The sequence below is a fragment of the Pempheris klunzingeri genome, chromosome 7 (genome assembly GCF_042242105.1).
Source record: "Pempheris klunzingeri isolate RE-2024b chromosome 7, fPemKlu1.hap1, whole genome shotgun sequence".
In the NCBI taxonomy this organism is placed as follows: domain Eukaryota; kingdom Metazoa; phylum Chordata; class Actinopteri; order Acropomatiformes; family Pempheridae; genus Pempheris; species Pempheris klunzingeri.
The window spans coordinates 3,991,976-4,017,875 of NC_092018.1; the positions used below are offsets into that span (position 1 = coordinate 3,991,976).

Here is a 25,900-nt window from a genome sequence, read left to right on the forward strand (position 1 = left end):
ACTACCAGTCTCCATTGACAAAAACAGTGATTTTATCTGGCAGAACAGAGGGAGCCGCTTGTCTACTGCTGACTGGACCAGTTCGTGTGTTTGTGTTACTGTGGGACTTTTCGAGGGTTCGTGTCGATCCAACATAGCATTTATGTAACACTGAATAGAACAAGCAAAATCAACTGATCATGGCAGCGCAAGACCAGCAACTACCATGTTCTGCAAGGTAAAATTACCGTTTTTTGAATGGGGTCTGGTTTAAAAGGTTGTTATAAAAAAACAAGTGTAACCTCTGACTTTTCTTCAAATATTTAAACATGATTTGTGAGATTTCAGCTTTTTGTTGTCATGTGACCCCTCTGAAAGTTCAAACCTGATCATAACAACTCATTTAGGACATCACGTCAGTTCCAGGACTTTTTGACAACTTTTCCCATAAATTCAATGTAGTTCACTCACATTTTTCTTGCATTCGTGCAGCACAGACTTTTAGTTAAACAGATTCTGTATCAGCAGATAAAAACACAGTGAGTCAGAAAGAATGAGCCTGTTTATTAGCCCTCATGTTAATCATCATCATCATCCATCTTCCTCTTCCTCGGCCACCGACAGTCTCGTGGCTCGGGTTCATACACAACTCTATCTGTCAATAGAATCTAATAGAAAAATCTGCAGGTTACAGTTAGGACGTCTGTCCATTAGAAAAACAACAGAAACCATGAAACCAAAAAGCTCCCCGTCACCCCTTCAGGACGAGGGGTCAGGACTAGGAAGATCTAAACCGGAGTGGACGGTTCGACGTTGTGTCCAGTCCAGGTTCTGGGACGTTTGGAGGCTCGGCGTGACCCTGTTGACCACTTAGCTGCCGGTTTAGACCCAGCGCAGGTTCCAGCAGCCAACACCGAGCCTCGAACTGGGCTGGACACCACACCACCGTCCACTTCGGTGTTTTTAATAATTTTCAGGGAGTAAAACCCCCTCACTACAGCTCTCCCCGCCTCGGAGCCGCCATGCTAACAAGCTGCAGGACTGCTCAACACGCCAGTGACGATAACGCTCAGCTGTATTTCTCATGGTCCGATTACAGACGTGTTGAAAAATGACAAATCCTGCACACTTTTTAACGTGGCGGCATCCAGACAGACAGAGACAGAAAGACAAGGAGAAGAGATAGAGACAGTTAGCCTAGCAGTCTTGAGAATATAACACATACTCAGCTTCACTTTGCAAATCGGTTAGACACAACATGTGAATTAAACAATCATTTTTAACAGGATAACAAAGTACATTTTTAACTGGAGAGCACCCGCCAGAGAGTGGAAATTTACACAAACCATATTATCTTATTGACAAACTGAATATTCATAACTGGATGAACAGATTTAAATAGACCCCTGTACAGGAGAACTCATTATTATCGTCGTCATTATTATTATCGTCATAATCATCGTCACACATACAAGAAGCAGAACCACTGATTCAATATTCAACTCAACAACAGCCAGATCTCCCTCAACACAAGACAAACCTCTCTGTGGTCCGACACGCACAATGTTCAGCTAACACGAAGTACACACCAGACGGACAACACACAATGCTGACAGACACACAGCAAAGACTGGATTTACACTTCTGCAACGATACACAAGTGTTTCTGAATTTGAGAGAAGGAGGGTGTTACGTCTTCCAAATCTAAAACAACGTGCACTAAACAATCCAAGTTTTGGATCCAAAACCCTGTTGGGAGGTGGGCTCGAAAAAGGAAAAAAAAAAAAAAACTTTCACATTTGAGTTTTTACAACGGCCGCACAAGCAGCCGTGCGTGTTCGCGAAGCATTATCCAGCCTCAACAGACACACAACATACAGCAAACACACGCCGCACAAGTTTAGCCAAAAGTCATGCAACACACAGTTTAGCTAATGAATATAAACTATTTCGCTAACGCACATTCAGCACCATTGAGCTACAACACACGCACAGTTTAACAAATGTACACAGTTAAGCTAACCTATTCATACTGTCTGCGTACGCCGTTTAGCTAACGGACATTCGGCTAACAGACGTTCAGCTAATGCTACAGCTTTTTTTGGAGAATCTGGGAATGCTGACACATTATTCAAAGACGTTAACCCTTTTTCCAGCCATGTAGTTATATCAGATAAATGGATAATGAGCCTAAATGAGCTATTTCTTAATTGTTTTACATGGTTATGGAAGTTTGTTAGCAATTAAATTGGACGCAAACAGTGCATAGCTTCTCTAGAATTTACGTAAGAGATCATATTAGTGTTTATATTGGGCTTTATTTAAGTTACTGAAAGTGAAGATTCTTTGGAGCTATTTTATCACTGGTTTGCTGACAGTTATGTAATTTTTGGAAATGCAAAATATCTCCGACCTTCACCAAACAAAAATTAGCAACGCACATGTTCAGTAAAAACTAACTTTAAATGCTCACACCGCTTAGCTAACACACATATTGTTCAAACAACGCATCTTTTCACTAAGAGACCTCTTTCAGTTAACTTGTACATTCAGCTAATAATACACAGCTAACAAACAGTTCAACCATCATTCATTCAGCTAACAGTAAGATAACACACACACACACACCACACAGCTCACAAACATTCGCTCGGCTAACACACTGTTGAGGTAACACACATCTTTTTGCTAACAAACGTTTAGCTAACGCGCTTGTTTAGCCAATACATCGCTAATAGAACCGATAACTTCATTGTTCAGCTCCTAACACTTCCTCTACAAACAAATCGGCAAAGTAGAAATGCAGAACTAAGTTACAACAACAATAATAAAGTTTCACTCTGTAAGAAAATAGTAATTTTCCCCCCTTTTTGTAATGAAAGTTGAGGCGGGGAGACATGGTGTCGGCTGGAGGTTAAATCCTGTGGAGGACACAAAGTGTTTGACCACAGAGAGATCTGGCTTTAGACAACGCAATATAAATCGTCATTTATTCATCATTACATCATAAAAACTAAAGAATCACTATAGAGATACAGGAATAAGAACTATCATCAAACCAAAAGAAAACAAACGCGTCATTGCACCTCCAAGATGGCGACTAAACAGGTAAAATTAGATCAAGAACAAACAGACCCAGCGAGCACAAATTTAGTACAAAAAACAGTTTTGTCTCTGACGGTAAAACATTAAATTTCCATCTGACGCTATTAAAATATTTCTATGCCAAAATAAAAAAAAAAAATAACTGAGAGTCAACACACACAATCTGACGCATGCTTTAAAACATTATCATAAACAAAATAATAATAATAATAATATCTGATTTTCTTACTCAAGACTGCTAAGCCTTATACCGTTTTCTTATTGGAAAATAAAACTAGACAAAATATAGATTATACTGGATTTTTTTTTTTGTTCAAAGCCACACTGATACATCTTTAAGTTCAAGTTTGATAAAAAACAAAACAAAAAGAAAAACCAGGTCTACACTGTGAGGAGACCAGAGGCTAGTCCAAAAAAATCTGCCCGACAAAATATCAACTTTGTAAGGTTAAAAAACAGAAAGAAAAGAGTTCGTGATTTTTCAGTTAATCCTTAGTTTTTCTCTACAAAAGGAAGGAGGAAGCGGCAGAGCGTTGCTAGGAAACCCCGATTCGGTTGCCGTCGACGACCATCCGAGGCCTTCACCGGTGAGGGAGGAGCCTCTAGTGATCCTAAAGAGACAGGAAATCACGTCATTGTTCAGGGTCGTTTACGGGTTTGTACTGAGGTTTAAATTCCTCACCAGCGGCTCCTCGACCGGCAGGAAGTCAAATTATTTTTTATACTTTATCAAATCGGGCAGGTTTAAGAGAAGAAAGCAGCAAATGGCCGCAGGCTGGACTCAAACCTGGGCTGCTGCGGTTAAGACAAAGCCTTACGCCGGGGACACAGTGCCCACCTGCGTCCCTGTTAACTAGAGTTAACTAGTTATCTAGAGATTTGGAGTCTCGCCTGTTTTTTTCTGCGACACGTGCGGTCCAAATCAGCAAGAGTATAACTTTATGTATTTCTGAAACACTTTCCCTTTCAAAGTAAAGCCATGTAGCGTTTCTGTGGACAGAATCCCTTCATTTGTTGTTATTATTATTATCTATTTACGTGACACTTATAATGAAATGGAGTGAAACATTTGATTATCAAAGACGAACTCAGTGTGGAAAGATTAGCGCGGTAGCTGCCAAACAGAGGTGAGGCAGGCTGTGTGTTCCCGGCCGTCATGGCACATGCTCTACCAGGTGAACCACCTTGGCGTCCCACCACTTTCCCATGTAAACTACAAACCAGAACCAGTAACAGACGAGGTACAGGTGAGCTGGCGGTGGTTTCAGATCAGCTTCCTGTGTGTTACCTGTATCTGGGCGGGGTTCCACAGGTAGGGCTGCTGTCTGTAGTATTCTGCTAACGCTGCAGTGTAGTCTGGCACCGAACTCTGCTGAGACGACTGACCTAAACACACACACACACACACACACACACACACACACAGGAGAACATGAGGACATGTCGACATCTCTGTTGGTGTTTTTAGAAGTTTGGAGCTTCACTCTGCAATAACTGCAGAAACCAATTGTGAACGCTGACACCTTTCTCATGGTGCCTGTGATTGCAGACAGTTGCTCATTTCCACATCCAACAGATATAAAACACGATCACTCAGTTGGAGTCGTGTTAAGTTCAGTATTCGCTCTCTTTTAGCTCCGTTTTTGGTCTCCACCACCTCCTGAGAGAAATCTCTGGCTCTTTAGCTGCTGAATGCTCCGCTACGTTTACCAGCTAGTCTCCATCGATGTGTTTTCACCACGTAGTGAGGACCAGCTCGACTGTACTTGCAGAGAACGACTACTCCTAAAAGTGACGACTAACATTTCCCTCCACCCACAGGCATTCTAGCAGCTCACTTTCTTTCACTCGCTCAACCACACACACACCTTATGCTCTTCCCCAATCCTTACAGCAGCTACGCTAGTCTTATTAACAGAGGAGATCCAAGATGTTGTGTTCTTGATACGTCTGCACTTTGTGGCCTCTATTGATGGTAACTTGGCTATTTTCAGCATCACTTTAGTGACACTTCTAGTGACGATTGTCTCTGATCAATCAGTGGCCTCCAGCATCACTTTTTATTATCGGTTCAGGTAGCTTGACACATCGACAAAGGTGATACCAAAACAGGTACCGGGTATCGGCTACTACTTTTTCAGATGGAAAACCAGATCAAGCGAGCAGAGTTGAGTTGACTTGAGTTGGTACCATGTGGTGGAAAAGGGGCTTAACCATGTCTGTGAGCAGGTACAGTGGGACTTTTACAGCTTTTTCTCTGAGAATGACGCCGTGAGACTAAAGACTAAAGTTCTGGTCCAGACAGCTAAACAATGAGCTGAAACTCAATAAAAACCACCATTAAGACTAATTTATATACACTAAATGGATTACAAAAGCTTGGTTAACACAACAAATCTACTCCCTTGGTTGTTCAATGGCTAATAACCGAATTCTCTGTGTTTAACTCTAATTTTTTTTTATCATTTGCTCTGTTTTGTTACAGGAAGCGCAGACAGACAGACAGTCAGACAGACGTCGTACTCTGTTTCTTGTAGTAGTCCTCCCAGGCCTTACTGTAGTCTGTCATCAAGCTCTGAGGCTGGTTCTGCTGACCTACAAATACAGAAAACCAGTCAGTGAGTCTGACAGCGTTCATGCCGAACTTGCTGCATCGTCACTAAGATCAACCAGAAATCACAAAAATTTGCTGCATATTGGTTCATATTTTTTTTTGGAGGGGGGGGGGGGCCTGGTAGGACGACTGTGTTCAGACACAACGCAGCGTGAATTTTAGACGTGAAGTGTTGGGTCGTTTTTTTATAATGAAACATATTTTAGAAACTATTCATGTTTTGTGTACAAAACTTAAAGTAAAATTTTAGTATTTTCAAACTGGGGGCCTATTTTTTTTTTATATTTTAGATTTGAAACGACTGATGGATTCAAAACATTTTAAATTGGACCAGCAGATCGCTTCAGCCGGCGGTCGCCTGCTCTAATATGACAATACTGATTTTATAACCTGTGTGTTTTTGGGTGGTTGTGTCTATGTTGGTGTGTGTGTGGACTTGCCTAGCTTCTTATAGTACTGCTCCCATGCTTTAGAGTAGTCCATCTGTCCTGTCTGAGCCATACTGTGACCTACACACACACACAGACACACACACACACACACACACACACACAAAGAGAGTCTTAACTACTGGACTCAAAACCCAGTGTGTGTGTGTGTGTGTGTTTGTGTATGAGTGTCCGATTGTGTTTATGCATGTACCTCCACTGTAACCTCATGTGTACTAAGACAGATTCTCATTATAGAGTTCTTTTTTACATTTATTGATCGTTTTGCAGCACTTATTTATTTTTCTTGTTTTGCACCAAACTACCAGGTGAAACCAGGAAAACCAACTCGGCAGTAAACCTGATTCTGACATACTGTCGGCCCCCCTCAGCTCTAAGAAATGTGCAGAACCTGCATCAATACCTGCTCGTAGTGATCATGTACAGTGTGTGTGTGCGCGCGCATGTTTTTTTGTGTTAGACCATCCTTGTGAGGACATTTTGCCTGGTCCTCACAACTTCAAAGGACCATGTCAAGGTTTTATGGTTATGGTTAGAATGAGGTGAAGGTTAGGGCAAGGGGCTGAGAAATGCATTATGTCAATGAGTGTACTCACAACTATAGAAAGGACCACTGTGTGTGTGTGTGTGTGTGTGTGTTTTACCAGGGTCTTGTTGTCCAGGGTTCTGCCAGCTGGTCTGGTAGGTGTTTCCCCAAACGCCAGCCAGGAAGGTCTGACCACTGCCACAGCTACACACATAACACACACACACACAACTCAATAAAACACACTCCGCAGTGTACAGGCACTCAAACACACACCAGCTTTAAATGTACAGAATATCTACACACACACAAACATTCATTATGCTTAAACGGACAACTGGGTGGAAATGACTGCTGGGTACAAAAGGTTTTGGAACTGGTCCAGCAGGTTGCCTCAGCCGGCAGAGCGGGCTAAACTGGCTGAACTGGCTGCAGTGTAATCGTTTAGGGCAACCGAGCCTGTCAAAGTTTGTCCACTAATGGTGTTTGTTTTTGACACTGACAGGCTTTTTTCTTGTTATAAAAACTGTGCTGTCATTCACACAACAGCCTCAGATTAAAAACCAATATCAAAAAGTGTGTGTGAGGGTCTTACTTCTGGTGTGTAGCCGGGCCCTGGGTGAAGGGACTGAAGCCAAATCCTCCATTACTCATAATACCTGAACCCTGAAGCAGAGAGGGGAGAAAAAAGCAGAATTTATTCTGGTTACGGTGTCTTGTTTCACCGCATTTAAGCCTAACATTTAACTAAGTCCACCTTAAATCTGCCTACTTGTTCCTATCACTATATCACAGTACAAAGCCTGTAAATCTGTCATTTTTTCTGGGTGTGTTTTGGTCAATAAATGAGTCTCTTAAATAGCATGACTTTTGAGTTGAGTTTGGTGATCAAAAACCAGCGCTGAACTACCCTTTTGTGTGTTTTTAATCAAATTATTAGGCATCCTTGTCTCTTGTGCAATAATTCCTTCAATCCACGACTGATTTCTCTCTTGAAAGACAATGAAGATCAACCTTGATAATAAGATTCAGACTGTTTATGAAATAAAACTTGACATTAAGCAGATCTTGTGGCTGTCATGTATTAAGTTGAGCTTTTATGGAACGCAGAAAATCAAACTGTTGAAATTAAACAAAGATCAGGTTATAAACTTAATCCAGACTCATTGACAATCAGCCTGGACTAACATCTGGCAGGTGTAATGAGTTAAACCCTGGTAAAGAGGTGTGTTTGATTAGGGACTCAGCCCTCAGGCCTGTTTGGTGAGTAGTGTTACAGCCTTGAGGTGCGTTTGTTTTGTTTACCCCGATCTTGTCGTCTATGAGCTGGCGGGCCAGGTCCATCTGCTGGGCGGTGCCTCTGATGGTGAAGACCCTGGTGTTGGGGTCGGTGGAGGGTGGAGGGTTCCTCTGCAGCTCCACGTGAGCTCCAGACTGCTGGTTAATACTCTTAATGGTTTCTCCGCCTACAGACAGACAGACAGACATGTTGACCACTTTGTGTGAAGCGTTATTATATTTTCTTCCATAGCCACAGTGACTGCGTGTTGAGCTCACAGCAGGAGTGACCTCCACTCAGTACTGGAGTGAGGAAATGTTCCCACTCGTTAAACTTTTGCCAATCGATTACACTGAATAGACAGGAATCAATAAGGCTCAACATCTGTGGAGCTCTTCCTTTAAACTCCAACATCTAAAATCCAAAATACTGCAAAACAAAAAAATCATCATCTTGACGGTCAGACTCCTGCCACTCTGCTGCTCTACGAAGCCACTTTCAGTTTATAACAATGAGTCTGTCGTACGACTAAGTATTGATAACACACTCAGTATTTTACAAATTACACTTGTTTTATTTGATGAATGTGTGTGCTGCTACACTAGAGTGAAAAAGGGATTTATTTCCTCTCATCCATAAACACTCAGTCTGTGCCGAACATCACGCAACACCGACTAACGCGCCAAGCTTTGCCTGAATGCATCCTGTGAAGCGCCGATACTGCCGCTCTGCTAACCTGCTGCTTTCACAGCGATCGATCTTCCACATGTTGATAAAATGTTTCTGAAGAACTTTACTTAACTTAATTCCCGTTAGTCACTGCGTCATTATTAGAGAAACAAATAACCAAACAAGAGTCCTCCACAGATGTATCATCACACACAGAACCAGAGACTTCATCGCTTGTCTTCCTTGTCAAAACGTGTCGCTTATATTACCCACGATGCACCTGGACATCCGACAGATGAACCCCACATGCACAGACGTATATACACTGACTGCTTCTGTAGCTGTAGGCTGTAAATCAGTCTGTGTGCTCCGGTCCTTTCTTTTTCTCTGAAGAAAACAATTATATGAATTGATTCAGTCGGTGGTTTGAACCACCGAGTCTGTGAGCAGTACAACCACCCTCCTCCCTCTTCATCCTCCTCCTCCTCCTCCTGCAGGTCAGCAGAATATCCTGAGGTCATTAACTCTTTGTAAACCAAATGAAGAGAGCATTTAGAGAGCTTTTATGAGGTGAAATGGGGGAGAGCGAGTCTGAATGTTCTCACCCTCTGAATAAATCTCCATATTGTTCCGACTACATCTGACATTTATTCTATTTTTTATTCAAGTCTTATTTAAATCCCACCAGGTTTTGTTTGATTTTCATCTGAACTGTAACATGACTTGTTTTGTTTTTACCAAATTTATTTATTTTTCTTTGTTGCGATACTGTTTTATTCTAATTACTAGTCAATTATCAATTCTTATCACTTATTAGTCAATTTATTGATGAAAACTTTCTAATAGTTTGGATTTGGATTATGATGTTTATTACAATTTGTTATATATTATACTATATTCATTATACTCCATTGATACTAAATTTCACTTTAAATTCTATACTATTATACTGCACTTTCTTATGTTATATTGGTTTGATTACTTTATATACTATATTAATACAAACAAAAACCAAGTATAATTACTTAATCATATTCTATATTCTGCCGATTTAGCAGATGGTCCCTACAGTACTGCAGTATTAGTATTATAACACTGGTCAGTACTGTGTATATATTTGTGTACTGCTTGCCTTGTACTTTTCACTGTAATAGCTCTTGTATCTTATTTCTATTCTTATTTTATTTACTTGTAATATATTTCTATTTTAAATTTCTCTAGTTATTTGTACTCATTTCTGTCCTTCACCTGAATTTCACCTCTGAGGATCAATAATAATTTAATCTAATAATTTATATTATCAATATCTTCATATCTTTTCTTCTGTAAAATGTAAAGTGAATCTCTTTTCATCTTTATTTCTGATATGGTCTAAATAATTAGCTGGCAAAGCCAAATTACTCCACAGGTTAGTGGTTAATAGACCAATTCTAACTTTTAGCACTAAATCAAATACTTGTCATCTAATCTTTATTTTTTCTTACTTTGATGTCATCAAATTAAAAATCACTTAGTTTAACGACACTTTGGACGTACTGTGAACAGGCTTTAGTGTGTGTGTGTGTGTGTGTGTCTGGTGGTCTATTGTTTGTCAGGACTTTCTATTGGACAATGCTGATGAATGTCCTACTGTCTGCACACACACACACACACACACACACACACACACACACACATAAACAGACCATATGGTGTCTAAACATTGGGTGCTTGACATTTCTTTTTTCTGTTGCTTTTACTTTGGAAGCTGCTGCTCGACCCTCTTGACCTCCATCACACACACACCGGCTGCTGAATGGTTGATGTTTTTTAAAAGGGTTTTTAAAGAGAGTGAATGGCGCTGATGGAGCTCTCGTCCTGAATCTTTCGCGTTCGTTGTTCCTTGTCATGGGATTTTTTTTTTTTTTAAGGCTTCGGCTCCAAGGAATTTCTCAGCAGTTTACAGGCAGCAGAGTCTGAATTAAGACCAAATAAAAATATTAAATCCTCAGTTTTACCTGGTGTTTAGTGCAACTTAGCATTAATACTCATGTACAGCCAGTAACAGAGTGGAAATATACTGTTCACACAGTCAAATGTAAAATTCCCTGACGCTTCCATGACCTAGAGAGTATAAAGCAGATTATAAATATACTTTAGATGAAGGATCTCAGACTCTCAGCATTTCTGTCGTATACTGTGATGCCCACTTTGTACCCAAAGCTGGGGAAGAAACAGGCTCTAAAATTGTAACCATATCCAACAACCAAAACCAACCGGAAACAACATGAATAAGAAAAATGTACCATCATTACAGAAAATACTGGTTTGGCGAAAAATTATTTAAAACATTTTTTAAGACGACTCATAAAAAAAATCCATTATTTTCCGTGACTTGTCTGTAATAGACTTTTCTTAATTCCATGACCTGTGGACCCTGTAAACTTCTAAAATGTCTATGCTATTACAAAAGTTTGCAGGTCGAGACAAACAATCGCAGTAGATTTTAATGGATCGCTGATCAGATCCGTCATGGCTCAACAACAAGGTTTGCCTGCTTGCCTGAGGAGAGTAAATCACCACGCCCAATTTATATTTCTTTATAATTGTAATTCTTTTTTAACTACATGAAATTATTTTGCTAATGTTACATGTGAAACACTCCTCCTACTCAGCTGCACGTTTTTGTTTGAGATGTTGGAATAAACGAGTCCCGCTGCTCCTTTTAGTCGTCACAGACTTCAAACTGTCCAGCCGACAGCTGCTTAAGGTTGAGACGCTGCAAAACTGAAACCCTTCAGCCAACTGAGGAGCAAAAAGCCTTTTTGGAGACGAACTCCTCACTTTTATTAGCACATGTTGATATTTCACCTGTCTGAAGAATAAACTCTCTGCAGTGACGTTCATGTACAAACTGGGGGAGCTCAGCGGGGGGATCGCCCTGAACCAGAAATCTGAGATAGTTAATAAAATTGATTTATAGTTTTTGTTTATCTACAGTGAAATATGTTTTTTTTCTATTTTTTAATAAATTTTTTTCTTGTGTTTGCTTGTGGGGGCAGAAAAGTCTGGTTCACACTCCAACAACTGCTTGGTTTAAGTAAATAAAGATGAAACATGACATTTAACTTTGTTGTTATTTGATAACCGCTAATAAATAAAACAGTTTTTATGGGGACAAGTAAGAGCTGATTTTGGGAGAGTCGATTTCGGACCCACTTAACTTGGTGAGTGTAAACAAACCCTAACATTGAATCCTGTCCCTTCTTTACTCTGCTGCTTTTATTTACTTTACTATAACGCATTTCTTTACTTCAGCCTGCCAGAGCTGCTCTACACCGATGCTCTTGGTGGGTTTTAGCCGTCATGCTCACAACACGATGAACCCTCTTGTCACAGAGGTTTTACCGGGCTGCTGTCACAGGTGGTAGCACAGCTGAACATTCCCGAACACAACCACGTCAGCAACCACAACACGGCGAATGCTTTCCTCAGAGGGTTTCTAATCAGGGTGAAATGTGACAGATTTCTTCTCCTACCTTTGCCGATGACCAGGCCACACTTGTCAGCAGGGATGGTGTAGGTCACTTCCTGTAGGGGACCAGGGGAGCCCATGGTCCAGTCACCGCGACCTCTGACTCTCCCGCCCCGCAGGGCCGAGCCAAAACCGTCACGCTCCTACAAAAACACACACACACACAGATAAAAATGAGGAGCGTGCTCAGTGTAAACTCCTAAACCCTACCTGTGTGTGTGTGTGTGTGTGTGTGTTACCTGTGCGGTCTGGATGAGCTCATTGATGAGGTGGACAGCATGCTGGCAGCGGTCTGGCTGACCCATCACCATGGCAACACGCTCCGGACTGATGCCATCATCTGGAGGGGACACGGAGAGGTCAGAGGTCAACACCCTTTATGGTGGTTATATTGAATTATATTGGTCTAAATACACAAATCCTCCCTGTAACTTCTTTATAATTACATAAACAAAGAGTCGATGTTTTTGTCACACAGACCTGCTTTAATCTGAATTACACCAGTGTAAACAGAATGCAAAATGCTTTATATCATCATGAATTATAACAACGAAATGGTTTATCAGACATATTCTAAAGTGACTTCCACCAGTGCAATCCAGTTTAAAATGTATCTAATTGTACTGGTGTAAACAGACCTACTTCAATGTGGATTACACTGATGTAAACAGACCAGTTGTACATTGTATTACTGGTGTAAACAGACTATTAAATCTGGTCACGGTTAGAGTTTTGAAATAGATTAAGATGGTGTAAATGGACCACTTTAATTTGGATTAGTTGTTGTAGAAGAACTAGTTTTATCTCGGTCTAAACAGACTAGTTTGTGCAGGATTATAGTGTTGTAAGCAGACTCCATTATCTGGATTTACTAGTGTAAACAGACCTGCTTTAAACTGGATTCGGACTCCAGCGTCATTCTGGATCTTCTTGATCATTTCTCCATTCCTGCCAATCACGATGCCAACAGCAAATCTGGGAACTGGCACCTGCAGAGGGACAGACTACACATGAATGTATCTTTTAAACTGTGATTTAGTGGCTGCTCACACATGCTAAATGCTAACAAATGCTAACTGTGCGTATGTCTGTGTTTCTTTGTATGTGTCTGTTTGTGTGTGTGTGAGTGTGTGTCTGTGTGTGTGTGAGTGTGAGTGTGTGTCTGTGTGTGTGTCTTTGTCTGTGTGAGTGTGTGTGTGTGTGTGTGTGTGTGTGAGTGTGTGTCTGAGTGTGTGAGAGTGAGTGTGTGTGTCTGAGTGTGTGAGAGTGTGTGTGTGTGTGTGTCTGAGTGTGTGAGAGTGTGTGTGTGTGTGTGTCTGAGTGTGTGTGTCTGAGTGTGTCTGTGAGAGTGTGTGTGAGTGTGTGTCTGTGTCTCTGTTTCTTTGTGTGTGAGTGTGTGTGTGTGTGTGTGTGTGAGTGTGTGTGTGTCTGTGTCTGTGTCGGTGTGTGTTTGTGTCTGTGTCGGTGTGTGTGTGTCAGAGTGTGTGTGTGTGTGTCGGTGTGTGTGTGTCTTACATCCAGGTTGGTTCCTCCCAGTCGGGCGCTGAAGTCGTTGCGTCCTGACCTGAAATCTCCGTCCTTCTCCCTGATCACCTCCAAGACCAACTCCCTCGCTGCCTGCAGCAGGAAAACAGAGGAAACAAATGTCAGAGTCACGTCACACGTTTAAGGTTTAAAGAATACGTTTGTCTGTGTGAACATTCGTACTTCAACCTCTGTGGGGACCAATTTAAGTTAAAATATTGAAAGTGAAGACTTTTTTTTTTAAAGATTAGACATTTGAGGATCTTTTGTCCAGTTTGAAGGGCTCTTTGATTGGTTCAGACTTGGTTTAGAGTTACTGTAGATTTGGGTCAATAAAACTTGCTATGACAGTGTTTTCCGAAAGGTGTACATAACACTGTATGCTATGACTAAAATATCATCTCCAGCTCATTTCATGTCCAGATAACAACCCGTAAGACTAAAATGTGGATATGGTGATTATTATATGGTAGTTATCAAAACCAAACAGTATTTTTACCTGCACTTTGTACGGGTCTCCAGAGATGCGGAGAGGTTTGTCGGCTCCTGTCGGCATTGGACCATCCTGGATCATCATCATCTTCACCCCCGCTCGCTCCTGACACACACACACACACACACACACACACACACACATCAGAGATATTCAAAGGATGGATGCTACCTCAGTAGTTTGTATCAGGGTCCCCACACATTTTTATTTATCTGATAAAAATGTTAAACCAGAGGTGGTGACTCTGAATTAATCCCATAAACTATCACTACACTGGACAAACAGGACACGCCAGAATCACGGCCTCATGTTACATGGAAGCTATTAAAACAAAACATAACATTTCCATAACCATATTTTAAAAAACAAATGGCACAAACATACAACATTAAGTGTCCTATTTTTCCAGTGTAGCAATAATATCTGGTGTTGACTTAGTGTCACATTACTGCACAGAGAAGCAATTGGGAGAAAAACATTTGATTATTAATGTCAAATAAATTACACATTAGCCATTAAAATCAGTGTGTTACATGAAATATAATCATTTACCATCATTTGTTAATCATGACTTTATCTAATATTGTCAAGCCAGCATGGAGGCATTTAATGATCATTTATATTGACTGTTTTTGTGTAAATCAAACTAATTTATTGACGGTCCCTAAGTGATGCTGCTGGGTCCAAAGTGAACGACTGCAGTGGGTGCAGTTGTCCCAACACAAGCTGTCGGCCACGCTACCTGCAGCTGTTTGATGGTGTCTCCTCCTCGGCCAATCACCAGCCCCACCTTACTGGCTGGGATCAGCATCTCCTGCACGGAGGCCCCGCCCTCCCCGTCACCATGGAAACCCGGACCGTTTCTACAGCGATCAACAATCTGGACCAGCAGCCGCTTCGCCTGCCTGTAACACACACACACACACACACACACAGAGGAGGTAAGCAGCAGGTGGAGGTGACATCATCAGAGGAGGTGAAGGTGGATGTCTAGAAACTCACTCGATGCTCTCTGGAGTACCAGTCAGGGAACATGGCCGCTCCATCAGACCTCCGCTGTCTGCACACACACACACACACACACACACAGATATATGCATACATTAACATCCACAACTGAGCAGCATTACTGTAAAGGTAAACCTGGATGGTGTAACGTCAGAAGACTTGTGTGGGAGAAGTCAGACGGTCTCACCAGTAGTGATCGGAAAACAAGACTCACTTGAGTATCGTGATTTTATTTTTACTGTTTTTTTATGCCTGAATAAATACTTTAGCCTACACAGAGGAGGAAAGTAGGTGCTGCTTGTGTTGTTGTAGTCTGTGAGTAACGTTGCATCTGCTTCAAGTAAAACAAAGCTGAAGCAAGAAAGCGGACAGATACGGATACGACCTGCACCTTCACATTTTAAATCCAAAGTATGTGGATGTGGATGTGAATGCACATAAAAACTGCGCTCCAAAGCTGGACTTTTGGTGGAGCAGATGACGGTGACCCAGCTCACGTGACGCCAACTCTTCGCCACAACCCCACTGGAGAGGAAGCGACTCATTCATTCACTTTTGATTGAGGCTTTTTTTTTTTTTTTTTTTTTTTTTTTTTAAAATCACAGTACATATCGAATCAGTACCCAAATATGGCGACAGTCTCGATTCAGGAGATAAACTCATTGCTCGTTGGCAGCTCTACTCACCGGCAGCAATCTGGATCTTACAGCCGCTCTCCAACTGGATCCTGGTGATCTGTTCTCCTCCTCTACCAATAACTGGAGAGAGGACAGAAATGTTACGTCGATGTTATGGACAGACATTTTTCTATCCTTACGTCAGGTTCACTATAGATCAGGTGAAAAGGATCTACGTTAAGTAGCTTTGTGAAGTTGTTCAAAAATGTGAAAACAGCTCAGATGAGCGAAGGTTCTAGGTCACTGGCACATCTGGTGACTCTTTTTAAAAGGTTCTAAGTTATATGGAAGATTGTAGGTAATGTGAGACGGTTTTAAGTCAGATGGAGAGGCTGCATCTCTGGGTAAAGGTCCTAGTCTTTGCAAAAAAGGGTTCTAGCTCAGGTTTGGGGCTTTAAATCAAGTGAGCTTTCCAAGATCAGACCCAAGTGATGAAAGCTAAAAACCACTAAAACTACCAGCACTAATTTTACTATCAACATCAACATGTGAATAGGCTCCTGCACAAGTGTTTGCAGGCTACTTTTAAGGAACGACTTACAATTACGTTAATTACATAAAACAGTTTTCATAGTTGCACCATGTCTTAATAGAGGCTCAATTATATGGTTTGACCTATTGATTACACTGCAAGTTAGCATTAAAGGTGCATTTTTATTTCTATTTTCATTTTCTATTCCTAAGAAATGTTTAGGCCATGTTAGGAGATAATACTCTGCAGGCCTCAGATCAGCTGCTCTCAAAAACTACAATCTGATTGGACGACGGACCCTTCAAGACACATGACCAGCAGGAAGGACTTAAAGGTCGGAGGTCATACTCACTGAAGCCCACCATCCTGTCGGGGACCTTGTAATCCTCTGTGATTACCCTGCTGCAACATACACACACACACACAACACACACATTAAGATCCCATTCGCTCAGAAAACCCACAGTGAGAGTGTGTGTCAATAAGTGATTATGATTGTAGAACAGATCTATAAACACTTATCTACTGCTACACCCCAACGCCTGCACACTGATGTCTATTTGCAAACAAGACTATGATGCTGAACACACGTCATTATGAGTGCTGCCCTGCTGTGCGCGTGTGTGTTTCATCAATATGAACCGCTGCTCATACCTTTGATGCCCCATGGCTGCTAGCTGGTTACCTACTGAGAGACAGAAACAGGGATTAGACACGAATGCACCTTTCGCTCCGGTAAAGGTGATCTGATGGAGCTGCCGAACAAACCGAACAGCGAGTCTGGCTGGACTGACGCGTTTCTGCTACACAACACAGAAGAGGAAACAGGACACGGTAGGACCAGACTGGCATTACCCTGCCACCATAAGGACTTTTATATCTCTGGATAGATCATCTCTGGAATAATTAATCAATAATTGCAATACATGATATCGTTGTCAGGACAGCGCACTGATGGTGGTTAGCACTGTTTGCCTCACAGCAAGAAGGTCCCAGGTTCAAATCCAGGTTTGAACGGGGGGTCTTTCTGTGTGGAGCTTGCATGTTCTCCCTGTGCTTGTGTGGGTTCTCTCTGGGTTCCTCCCACAGTCCAAACACAGGTTAGGTCTCTTTGTGTCAGCCCTGTGATTGACTGGTGACCAGTCCAGGGTGAACCAAAGTCAGCTGGGATTGGCTCCAGCCCCCCTTCGTGTATACCACTGAGGGATAAGTGGTATATACAATGGATGGATGGATATTACTGTCATTTCAAGGCCAATTTAGGCCACTGATATACTGATAATATGATAGCATAGTAATCTAAGCACACCCATTCAAAGAGCACTGAATTTTGAATTCTCTGAGTTTTCTCATGTTGGAACTGGTGTTCACCTGGTTCATTGTCGCCGTGTACATGTGTGTGTGTGTGTGTTTGTGAGTGTGTTTGTGAGTGCCTGAGCGTCGCCCATGGTGAAACTCTGACGCAGAGAGCAGACGAGAGGACAGAAGCAGCCCAACCAGAAATGACAGCAAAACATGTCTCAGCATAGGACTTTTCTGGTTATTCAGCTGAGTCTTACTGGTTTATTCTGACATCATCTCCGCTAAGATGTTGGCGACATCCTTATGTAGACAAACACGTATGTAAACGTCCATATAAACTAGCCGATCACACACCCACCTCCGAGTTTTATGAGGTAGAATTACTTGTCAATGGAGTCTGGTGCTTTTAAAGGGTGCCATGTAACAACAGTTCTGGTTTATCCAACAAGGATCTTACAGGCCTTTCCATAATGTTGTCACTCACTTAGAATAGCAAGCTGAGCCAGTCAGTGGCAACAACAACCACTTTTAGGGGACGTACTTTGTTGATTTCAGTTGCACCAAAGGATTACCATTACTGGCTTTGTAGCCCATTTTGATCATGCCAGCTAAGGTGATCTACTGGACCAATTCCAAACCCTCAGTCTCCTCCAGTCATGTCTAACTCAAAATGTGGGTTAGAAATAGGGCCAGGTTTTAAAATAAAGAAGGACTTTAACTCTGGCTTTCAAACTGTGCAGAAACAAATATCTTATGTCACATCCATAAATTTAAATTAGTATGATTCTCTACTTCTGCTGCACAGATGCAAATAGATGGAAAAGCTACCGAATCATCCAGTTCAACATCCGTGTGGACATGTGACCCTTCTCTCGACTCAGTTGAACTCCAACGGGACAGATTTTAACACAAGTACCTAAATGTTGTTTTCTTAAACATTTTGCACCATATTGAGTTGAAAGTGTTGTACAAGTGTCTCCACGGATAAATCAAACATCTATAATACACATTTAGACTTTTACAGGGTGCATTAAATGGTCCCCCTCCCCCAATCACTCCCTCCTCCTCACCTCCGTCCTCTCCTGGTCGTTTCTGGCCAGGGTAGTACAGCGAGGGCTCGACACTTCCTGAGGAGCTGTTGAGGTGGGACATGGCTTCTCCGCCCATCTTTCCCACCATCTGACAGACACACAGACAGACAGAAACAGCTGTAACATCTGGATATTAGAACAGACAAAAGTCCTGGCTGGACAAGCAGCTCAATGCTGACAAATGATGTCTGAGTGCAGACTCTGGCTCCAAACAACGTCACCAGTGCACCATGGCAGCAGCCAAACCTGGGATATTTTGGCTAAATTTTTGTGGGAGTGGGAGGAAGCAGAAACATGGCGTCAGCCTTAATATACAGTATAAGAATCCCAATTGTTTGAACACATGGAAGAGGCACAGTCCATCCTAAGAGTGATATTCGTTAGCTTGCCAACCCATGGCAACAAACCAAAAAGTCAGTCGTTTGTAGTTTTACCTTCCAACAACTTCATCCTCTGCTCTGTAAATCCAACAGCAAACCACCTGACTTTTCAGGCTGTCCATCCCCGGGAGCCGACTACGGCGCGCTGGCCAGATTTCACCTTAGCTTCACTAAGCTTCACTAATTAGTTGCAAGAAGCCTCTTGGTTGTGTTTTCGCTGGCCAAGTTTTGCATTAGTCTCAAACTGAGTATTTTTAGGCTGCTCCTACAAAAAAGGTACAACAGTATCTTTTTTATATACTTTCATGTTTTTATTTTGTACCCAGTCTGTGTCGGTTACGCCCCATAAATCTAGCCTTGATTTTTCCAGTTGAATCCAGCGCGGTAGCAGTAAGATTTGCATAGTGAAAGTGAAACATCCAGAGAAGCATAATAAAGCATAAAGAAAGCATAATAAAATGTCAACGCAAAAAAAGTTGTCTCCTTCTTCCAGAGTCAAGACAAACAAGTGCTGAGACAAGTTCCAAGCAAAGACCAACAGGTCCGAAATCAAGTCTGAGGTCAAGACAAACTAGATCCAAGTCAAGTCCAGTGTTTTTAAATCGGCCATTCAAACTGAATTTACAATGCAAACAAAAGTGAAATACAAGGTTTCAGTGTAACGTGGTCGTTCTGTTCGTTCCGTCAGAGTGAGCTCGTGATCTGCGTGTCTGAACTTTCTTCCTCCCTCTTCGCTCCCTGACCAGGAAGCTTTCCTAATAAGGTTCCGTGTTGGGCTGCAGTCGTGTTAGAGTGAGCACACTGCACATGTTCACTGCTGTTAGGTTTGTTTAAAGGCCACTGTGTGATGGATAGGACCAATAAATACGAGAGATGTCACAAGCAGATAAAGTCTCACTATCGGGCCGATCCAGGCATATTTCAAAAGGATGGTTAACAGGATTCCAGCTGTAGGTACCTACTGCATAGATGTTGATTTATGGTCGAAGATCAGATTTCAACTCCATGACACCAGACACACGTGCTGTATATGATCAGGCCGTGTTGTACCGTATATAACCTACAGTAACTGTGTTTACCTTTCTGTGATACAGAGTGATGCTGACCGACACATAGAACTGGAGTCACATCATGGGAAATTATAATTTGGCTGTTTCATGACTGAACAGTAGATGAGCGCAGTGTAAATCGCTGTGTTTATGTTCATCCATTCATTCATACAGTAATCGCTTTGATAGACTCCTGAGGGTCTTTCTATAGCGTCTTTCATGTCATCTTCACTCTCAACAAGCTGCACCGGCACCAGAAACATGAAGGGGAGAACACGAGTAGCCAGTGTCAGTTCCTACAGGGCTCGATTACACGTCTGTATTAAACGTTTGAATTAAAGAGGCCAATCACAGCACAGAACGTCTTCTACAGAGAGCTTTGATCAGAGCTACGCTAACCCAGGCTCTACCTAAGGATGCTCCGAGCTAACGTCCAGTCGTGGGAAGGTCGAGTGGATGAAAAGGGCCCCGGGCTGTTTAAGCAAACTCAGACATTGTTTGTGCCCACATCTACAGATATGGAGATCTGGCTTCATCTCAACGGCCCGTATAAATCTACTGCTCCTGACAGCCTGGGAGCAAACAAGGGGAAATATGTTTTCAAAACAAGACAACATTCGCATAAACAATTAGATTTTTTTTTTTTTATATATAATTTCATGACCATTTGAATACTTGAGAATTATGACCCATCCCTAGTAGGTATGCCCCGAGTGTCTTACTGTGGAAATAAAATTCTAATTTTAGCTTTGCGCTAATCCTGGAAACCACTAGCAAAAACAAGGAGAGTCTTTTAACCTTCAAGAGTCTCACGGACATCTGCGAGTACCGAGGATGGCAGCAGGTCTTTTCTCACAGCGCTGGTGGAGGTGAAGCAGCTGCATCCAGTGGACATTAGTCACTGGGCGCAATAGGTCCTAATGGCCTGTTTGATTACACTGAAGCTCATCTGCTCCTTCAGATGGAGCTAAATTAATGCGACATTCAGATGAGTCAATGGTAAATTTCTTTGGGTGGATTTTGCTCTGAAGGGCAGTTACCAGCTACCAGCTACAGATATTAGCGTCACGTCGACCTGCTGCTTCCAGTCAGATATGTCAGCAGGGTTTTTCAGAGTTATTTGGGTCTTTCTCATCGGTCTATTGATTGAGTCAACAGCATTACAGCTCATTCACAACTATTAGCTTATGGCTGCTAGCTGACCTCACTTTGGCTGAGAACACTCTGCATAACGCTGCCAACAACACACACACACACACACACAGGCAACCTTGAGCGTCTTCGTGATAAAGAGAAGATAAAATAGCAGCAGAAACCAGTGGAGGAATCTGCTGCTCTCAACAAACATTCACAAAGAACGACCTGTGCTCTGAATCCCAGTTCACACCTGTTCACACCTGCTCACAGCCTCACTCCGACAAAACCACTGACATCGACACTTTAGCGAGACGACTGACATGACAGAGCTGCACAGTTAAATACTTTAAACTCTCAGGACCTCCACGTCTAGATTCACGCCATATTAGAATTAGCAGGGAGATCCTTCGCGTCAAACCAAGCGCTCCCAATTTCTCCGTAGAATACAAACAAATGACAATCGCGACGTTCTGCTTTAATATGACTGTGACCTGAATGTATTGATCGGTCACCTGATGCGTCTCATCTTTTGTGATTCGAGTCTCTTCACCCTTTTACATACGTGACCTGTTCCGTGTGACGAAGCTCCACGGCTCGTTTTCTCTGGAGCTTAAGAAGACCAATGGTGCGTTTCTTATAACTGTCATAATGTCTTTTGACGTTAGCAGAGGCTAAAGCTGACTCCATTAGTCGATTAAACGATTAGTCGATGGACAGAAAATAATCAGCAACTGTTTTTGATGATCAATGAATCATTTCAGGCATCTTTCAAGCAAAACAGCCAAAAAAAAATCTAAGAATTTCTTTTTTTTTTGCTTTTTGGGCTGTTGGGAGGACAAAACTAGACATCTGAAGACGTCAGCTTGGGCTCAGTGTAGTTCTGACTTTTCACTATTTTTTAAGACTTTTTTAAGCCAATTAAAGGAATAATCATTTGATTAATCATTAATGAAAATAATCATTAGGAGCAAACTTAGTCGAGGTGGTTTTTATTCCAGGAGAGGCATAGTGCCTTCACTAACAAATCAAACGCTGAACTCAGAACATACTGATACAGTTGCTGTCACACATGACGACTTCTGATAAGCATAAGAAGGCTAACGAGGCTACGACTTCACCGCAGACACGACGTACAACAACAGATTAATGCTGCGCTACTCAGTGCCTCCTGCAATTACTTTGTTTTTTGCGTGTCGAGCAAGAAATTAAAAAAGACACAACAGACACGACAGATTTACAACAAAGAAACTCTGGAACTGTTCTCATCTCTAATGGTATTTGTCCCGGTGTGACCATAATTAAAGAAGGCGCTGACTACAATAAAACTCTCATTTAAACTTTATAGAGGGAATATTTTAGTATCAGTATCGGTCTGTATATGAATCAATTAGCTTGTGTCAGATTTAGTATCTACGGCTGTTTTTTCCCAATGTGTCAGATACATAGAATAAAGTACCTTCCTGGATTTGGAATCAGCAAACACAAAACACAAAGAGGATTCAGATCGAGGTGCAAAATACCTTATATACAGCCCTACTTGTTAGCTTTCAAGAACTACAACTCCCATGAGTCTTTTACAGCACTGTGGCTGAGGCTCATGGGATATGTTGTAGTTAAATGCTTGTTTACGCTGATAAATGGACCGATTATCAAAATTATTGCCAGTTAAGAGCATCGGTTGCTTAAGAGACTTTTGTCCCTGCAGACATTTGGAGAACCACAGGTGTAAAAACATGAAACTAAAATGTCTGAATTCAGTTTCAGTGTCCTAATATTGTTGGTGCTGCTTCAATGGGACACTTAATTAATTCTATTAGTGACACCTGTGCTTTTCCTGCTGTGGCAAATCAAAATCTGTTGGGAAAAAAGCTTGTTTCAGCTCAAATGCACATTACAAAGTCACAGAAAACAGTTTCAAAATGTGATTTACTGTCGTCACTTAAACGGTCTGTGAAGCCAGCGACAAAGGGCTAATGTGTAGCTATGGCTAACTATCTCCGCTATCACTCATCTATCTTTTAATTTAATCATTATGTGTCAAAGAAAGCCTCACTGAGATAAGGCCGCACTGACACAAGACAGATAACACAAAACACACCACAAAATCAGAGAGACACACAGAAATGTGATTGTTAAGAACGTTTCTAACGCAAATCAATAATTCTGACTAAACACCAAAACCTGAGCTCACCGTCTGAATCTGTCCACCCGCTCTACAGCTGGAGACCCAGTATAGAAGTACAGGGTGGATGGATACTACAAGAAATAGTTCCAGCATGTAACGCCCTCATTAAATGAAGAGAGGCAGCCTGATAATTGGTGCGCAGACAAATTAGACCTCTGGCTAATTTCACAAATCAGGACAAATTTCCAGACCGATTGTTGTTCATGTTCATTTTGGACGCAGTCAGAACTCCTGATCAGACATTTTAGTCGTCTGTCTGCAGTTTGAGATGTTCAGTGATCTGATCCCAACATGGCTGCTCTCAAATCAGCTGCTATGAACTGAAGAACTTGTTTTAAAATCACTAAACTATGCGACGCGCTTGGCAGCCGATGACTCAGACTGAACTACGACAGAAAGACGCCTCGGTTCTCTTCCTCGGTTCTGAGTCGTCCGTAGGTCCATTTCTGAAGCTCGGGCAGGGCCAGGCTAGCAGTTTCCTACTGCTTCCAGTCTTTATGCTAAGCTAGGCTAACCACACCCTGACTCACAGCTCTGGAGTGAACACACACACAGATGATACTGATATCCATCTGAACCTATAAATTAAAGACAATAATAAAGCCCTCTCATTTATTTGAGTGGAGCGGACGGCTTTGTGGCGTGAACGCTGTATTTCCACATGATTGTGGTGACGGCAGATAAAATAACTGCTGCCATGACAACTTTCCACAGCTGTAAAATCCTGTGTCCGAGCATCATGAGACTCTGTGCAGAGTTCAGGTGTCTGATAAGCCTTCAAATTCACAGATCTGTTACCCAAACTGGACTTCCTGAATTTCACTTTGTGTCTCACTAGGCCGATTTCAGTCTTAAAACGCATTAAGGCTATTTCCCAAAATGTTGAGTTGTTAGCAAATTAAAGTCAAACAAACCCTCACATTAGGAAGGCTTTGAGGAATTTAGTAATGTGATCCAATTTAAATTTGTGCCCAGTTTCTGAACAGGTACGGTTGGAGGTAAGTGGGCCTGTCAGTGTCAGCCCACGGAAGTGTCTGTAAAACACACAAACACATCAGTTTAAACACTCACACCATCGTCACCGCGACCCTAAAAAGCACCTGCATGTGAGAAACTTCACTTCAGAGATGAGCCCAGTTTGTCAGAGACTGTCTGCACACACAGAAACATCCTAATGGCTGCAGCTCAGACACACAGAGGTGGTTTAAAGTCTCAGTACCTGTCTGTCTCTCTATAGGAAGCAGACACACCTCCACTCGGCTGTATATGGCTCTGAGGCTGTTGCATAACGCCAGCCTAGTTTCTAACCAACTTACAGTAAACAGCAGCCTATAAGGGGAGAGAGAGGGAGGGGGGGGGGTCCAACTCTCATATTAACTGCTGGAAAGCGGATGAGGCTTTAACACAGTATGAACACCCTCATTTCCCTGCGCTCCCCCCGGCCTCTGTAGGACACTTTGGGGGCCGTTGGAGCAAAGTGAAAAGAGTTGACTTGTTGCCCTCCTGGCTGGTTTTTGACCGTGTTTCTGTCTCGCAGCCCAACAGGTTGTCTGCCCCAGTGACACGTGTGGCCAAACTTCTGTCCTGCTCCCCCCCCACCCCGGTCCCACTGCGCTCCCCTCCGGGTGACAGCTCCACAAACTCCCCCTAAACTAACTCCCGGACCGTGTCAGCCCCGAGAAAGTGTGCAAAACCGGCCGCAAGTCCAACTCCGAACTGCTTTCCGAGCTAGTTAGCATGCTAGTGTGTGTCCGTGTGAGTGTGAGTGTGTGTTGACGGAGCGCATAAGTTAGGAGTAGCAGCAGCACAACACGGGCGAATTCGAATAAAAGTGCTTTGGCTCGATCTAAACGGCCCGGTTCGGCCCCGAACGGATGTGTGCCGAGCCCCAGTGGAGTTGTTACCTGCCGGGCCCTCTGTAAAACATCGGCTAGGCCGTCTGATTTCAGCCCCGGCTGGTTCATCGAGGCCTGTCCCTGCACCAGCTCCGCCATCATAGCGCCACTAGCTAGCCGTTAGCCGTTAGCAGTTAGCCGGATTAGCTCGGGCTGCTAACTGAGCTGAAGCTGCCGTCAGAGAGCGGACAGAGAAGAGACCTCTCACTCTGGAGGTATTTCAGGAAACCAGAAGGAAGTGGATTCTGAAGATTTCTCAAAGGAAAGATAAATAAAATGTGAAAAAAGTAGCGGTAATGTGAACTATATTAGTTATACACTTACTCAAGATGATATTAACGTCCGTAGTGAAAAATATTTCAATAAAATCTATTTTTTTAAAACCCCTTTTCTTGTAGATTGACTTTATTGATCATGAAACATAAACATTCATTAGTTGTAACAGCGCAACATTACGGAAAAACCTGTCAAGGAAATAACAACAATTAGCTGATAAATAATTACGCTAAGTAAATGAAATGACAACAAATAAAATATCCAACTATGAATTAA

General features: G+C 42.3%; 1 protein-coding gene across 9 annotated transcripts; it reads right to left on the bottom strand.

Annotated features, from left to right (window-relative positions):
- Positions 1-523: 523 nt before the first annotated feature.
- LOC139203487 (far upstream element-binding protein 3-like) lies at positions 524-25,466 on the bottom strand. 9 transcript variants are annotated; one of them, XM_070833255.1, is made up of 19 exons: positions 25,358-25,466; positions 18,682-18,790; positions 16,964-16,994; positions 16,662-16,708; positions 15,847-15,918; positions 15,155-15,212; positions 14,895-15,057; positions 14,159-14,257; positions 13,651-13,752; positions 13,022-13,139; positions 12,375-12,475; positions 12,140-12,278; positions 7,979-8,139; positions 7,269-7,339; positions 6,792-6,877; positions 6,139-6,207; positions 5,608-5,679; positions 4,373-4,470; positions 524-3,695 (listed from the first exon to the last, which is right to left on the bottom strand). In XM_070833255.1, exons 1-19 carry the CDS (start codon positions 25,448-25,450, stop codon positions 3,687-3,689), a joined length of 1,698 nt encoding a protein of 565 aa, XP_070689356.1. In that variant the 5' UTR covers positions 25,451-25,466; the 3' UTR covers positions 524-3,686. The 9 variants fall into 9 exon arrangements, with proteins under 9 accessions (XP_070689356.1, XP_070689353.1, XP_070689358.1 ...); XM_070833252.1 differs by having other exon boundaries at positions 16,662-16,711; XM_070833257.1 differs by having other exon boundaries at positions 13,022-13,124; positions 16,964-16,997.
- Positions 25,467-25,900: the final 434 nt, after the last annotated feature.

Coding starts and splice junctions, on each gene's coding strand:
- LOC139203487 (XM_070833251.1), bottom strand. CDS start 25,450: ATGATGGCGGAGCTGGTGCAGGGACAGGCCTCGATGAACCAGCCGGGG. Junction 18,791..25,357: donor TTTTACAGAGGGCCCGGCAG/GTAACAACTCCA, acceptor TGTGTCTGTCAG/ATGGTGGGAAAGATGGGCGG. Junction 6,208..6,791: donor CCCTGGACAACAAGACCCTG/GTAAAACACACA, acceptor GTGTGTGTGTAG/GTCACAGTATGGCTCAGACA.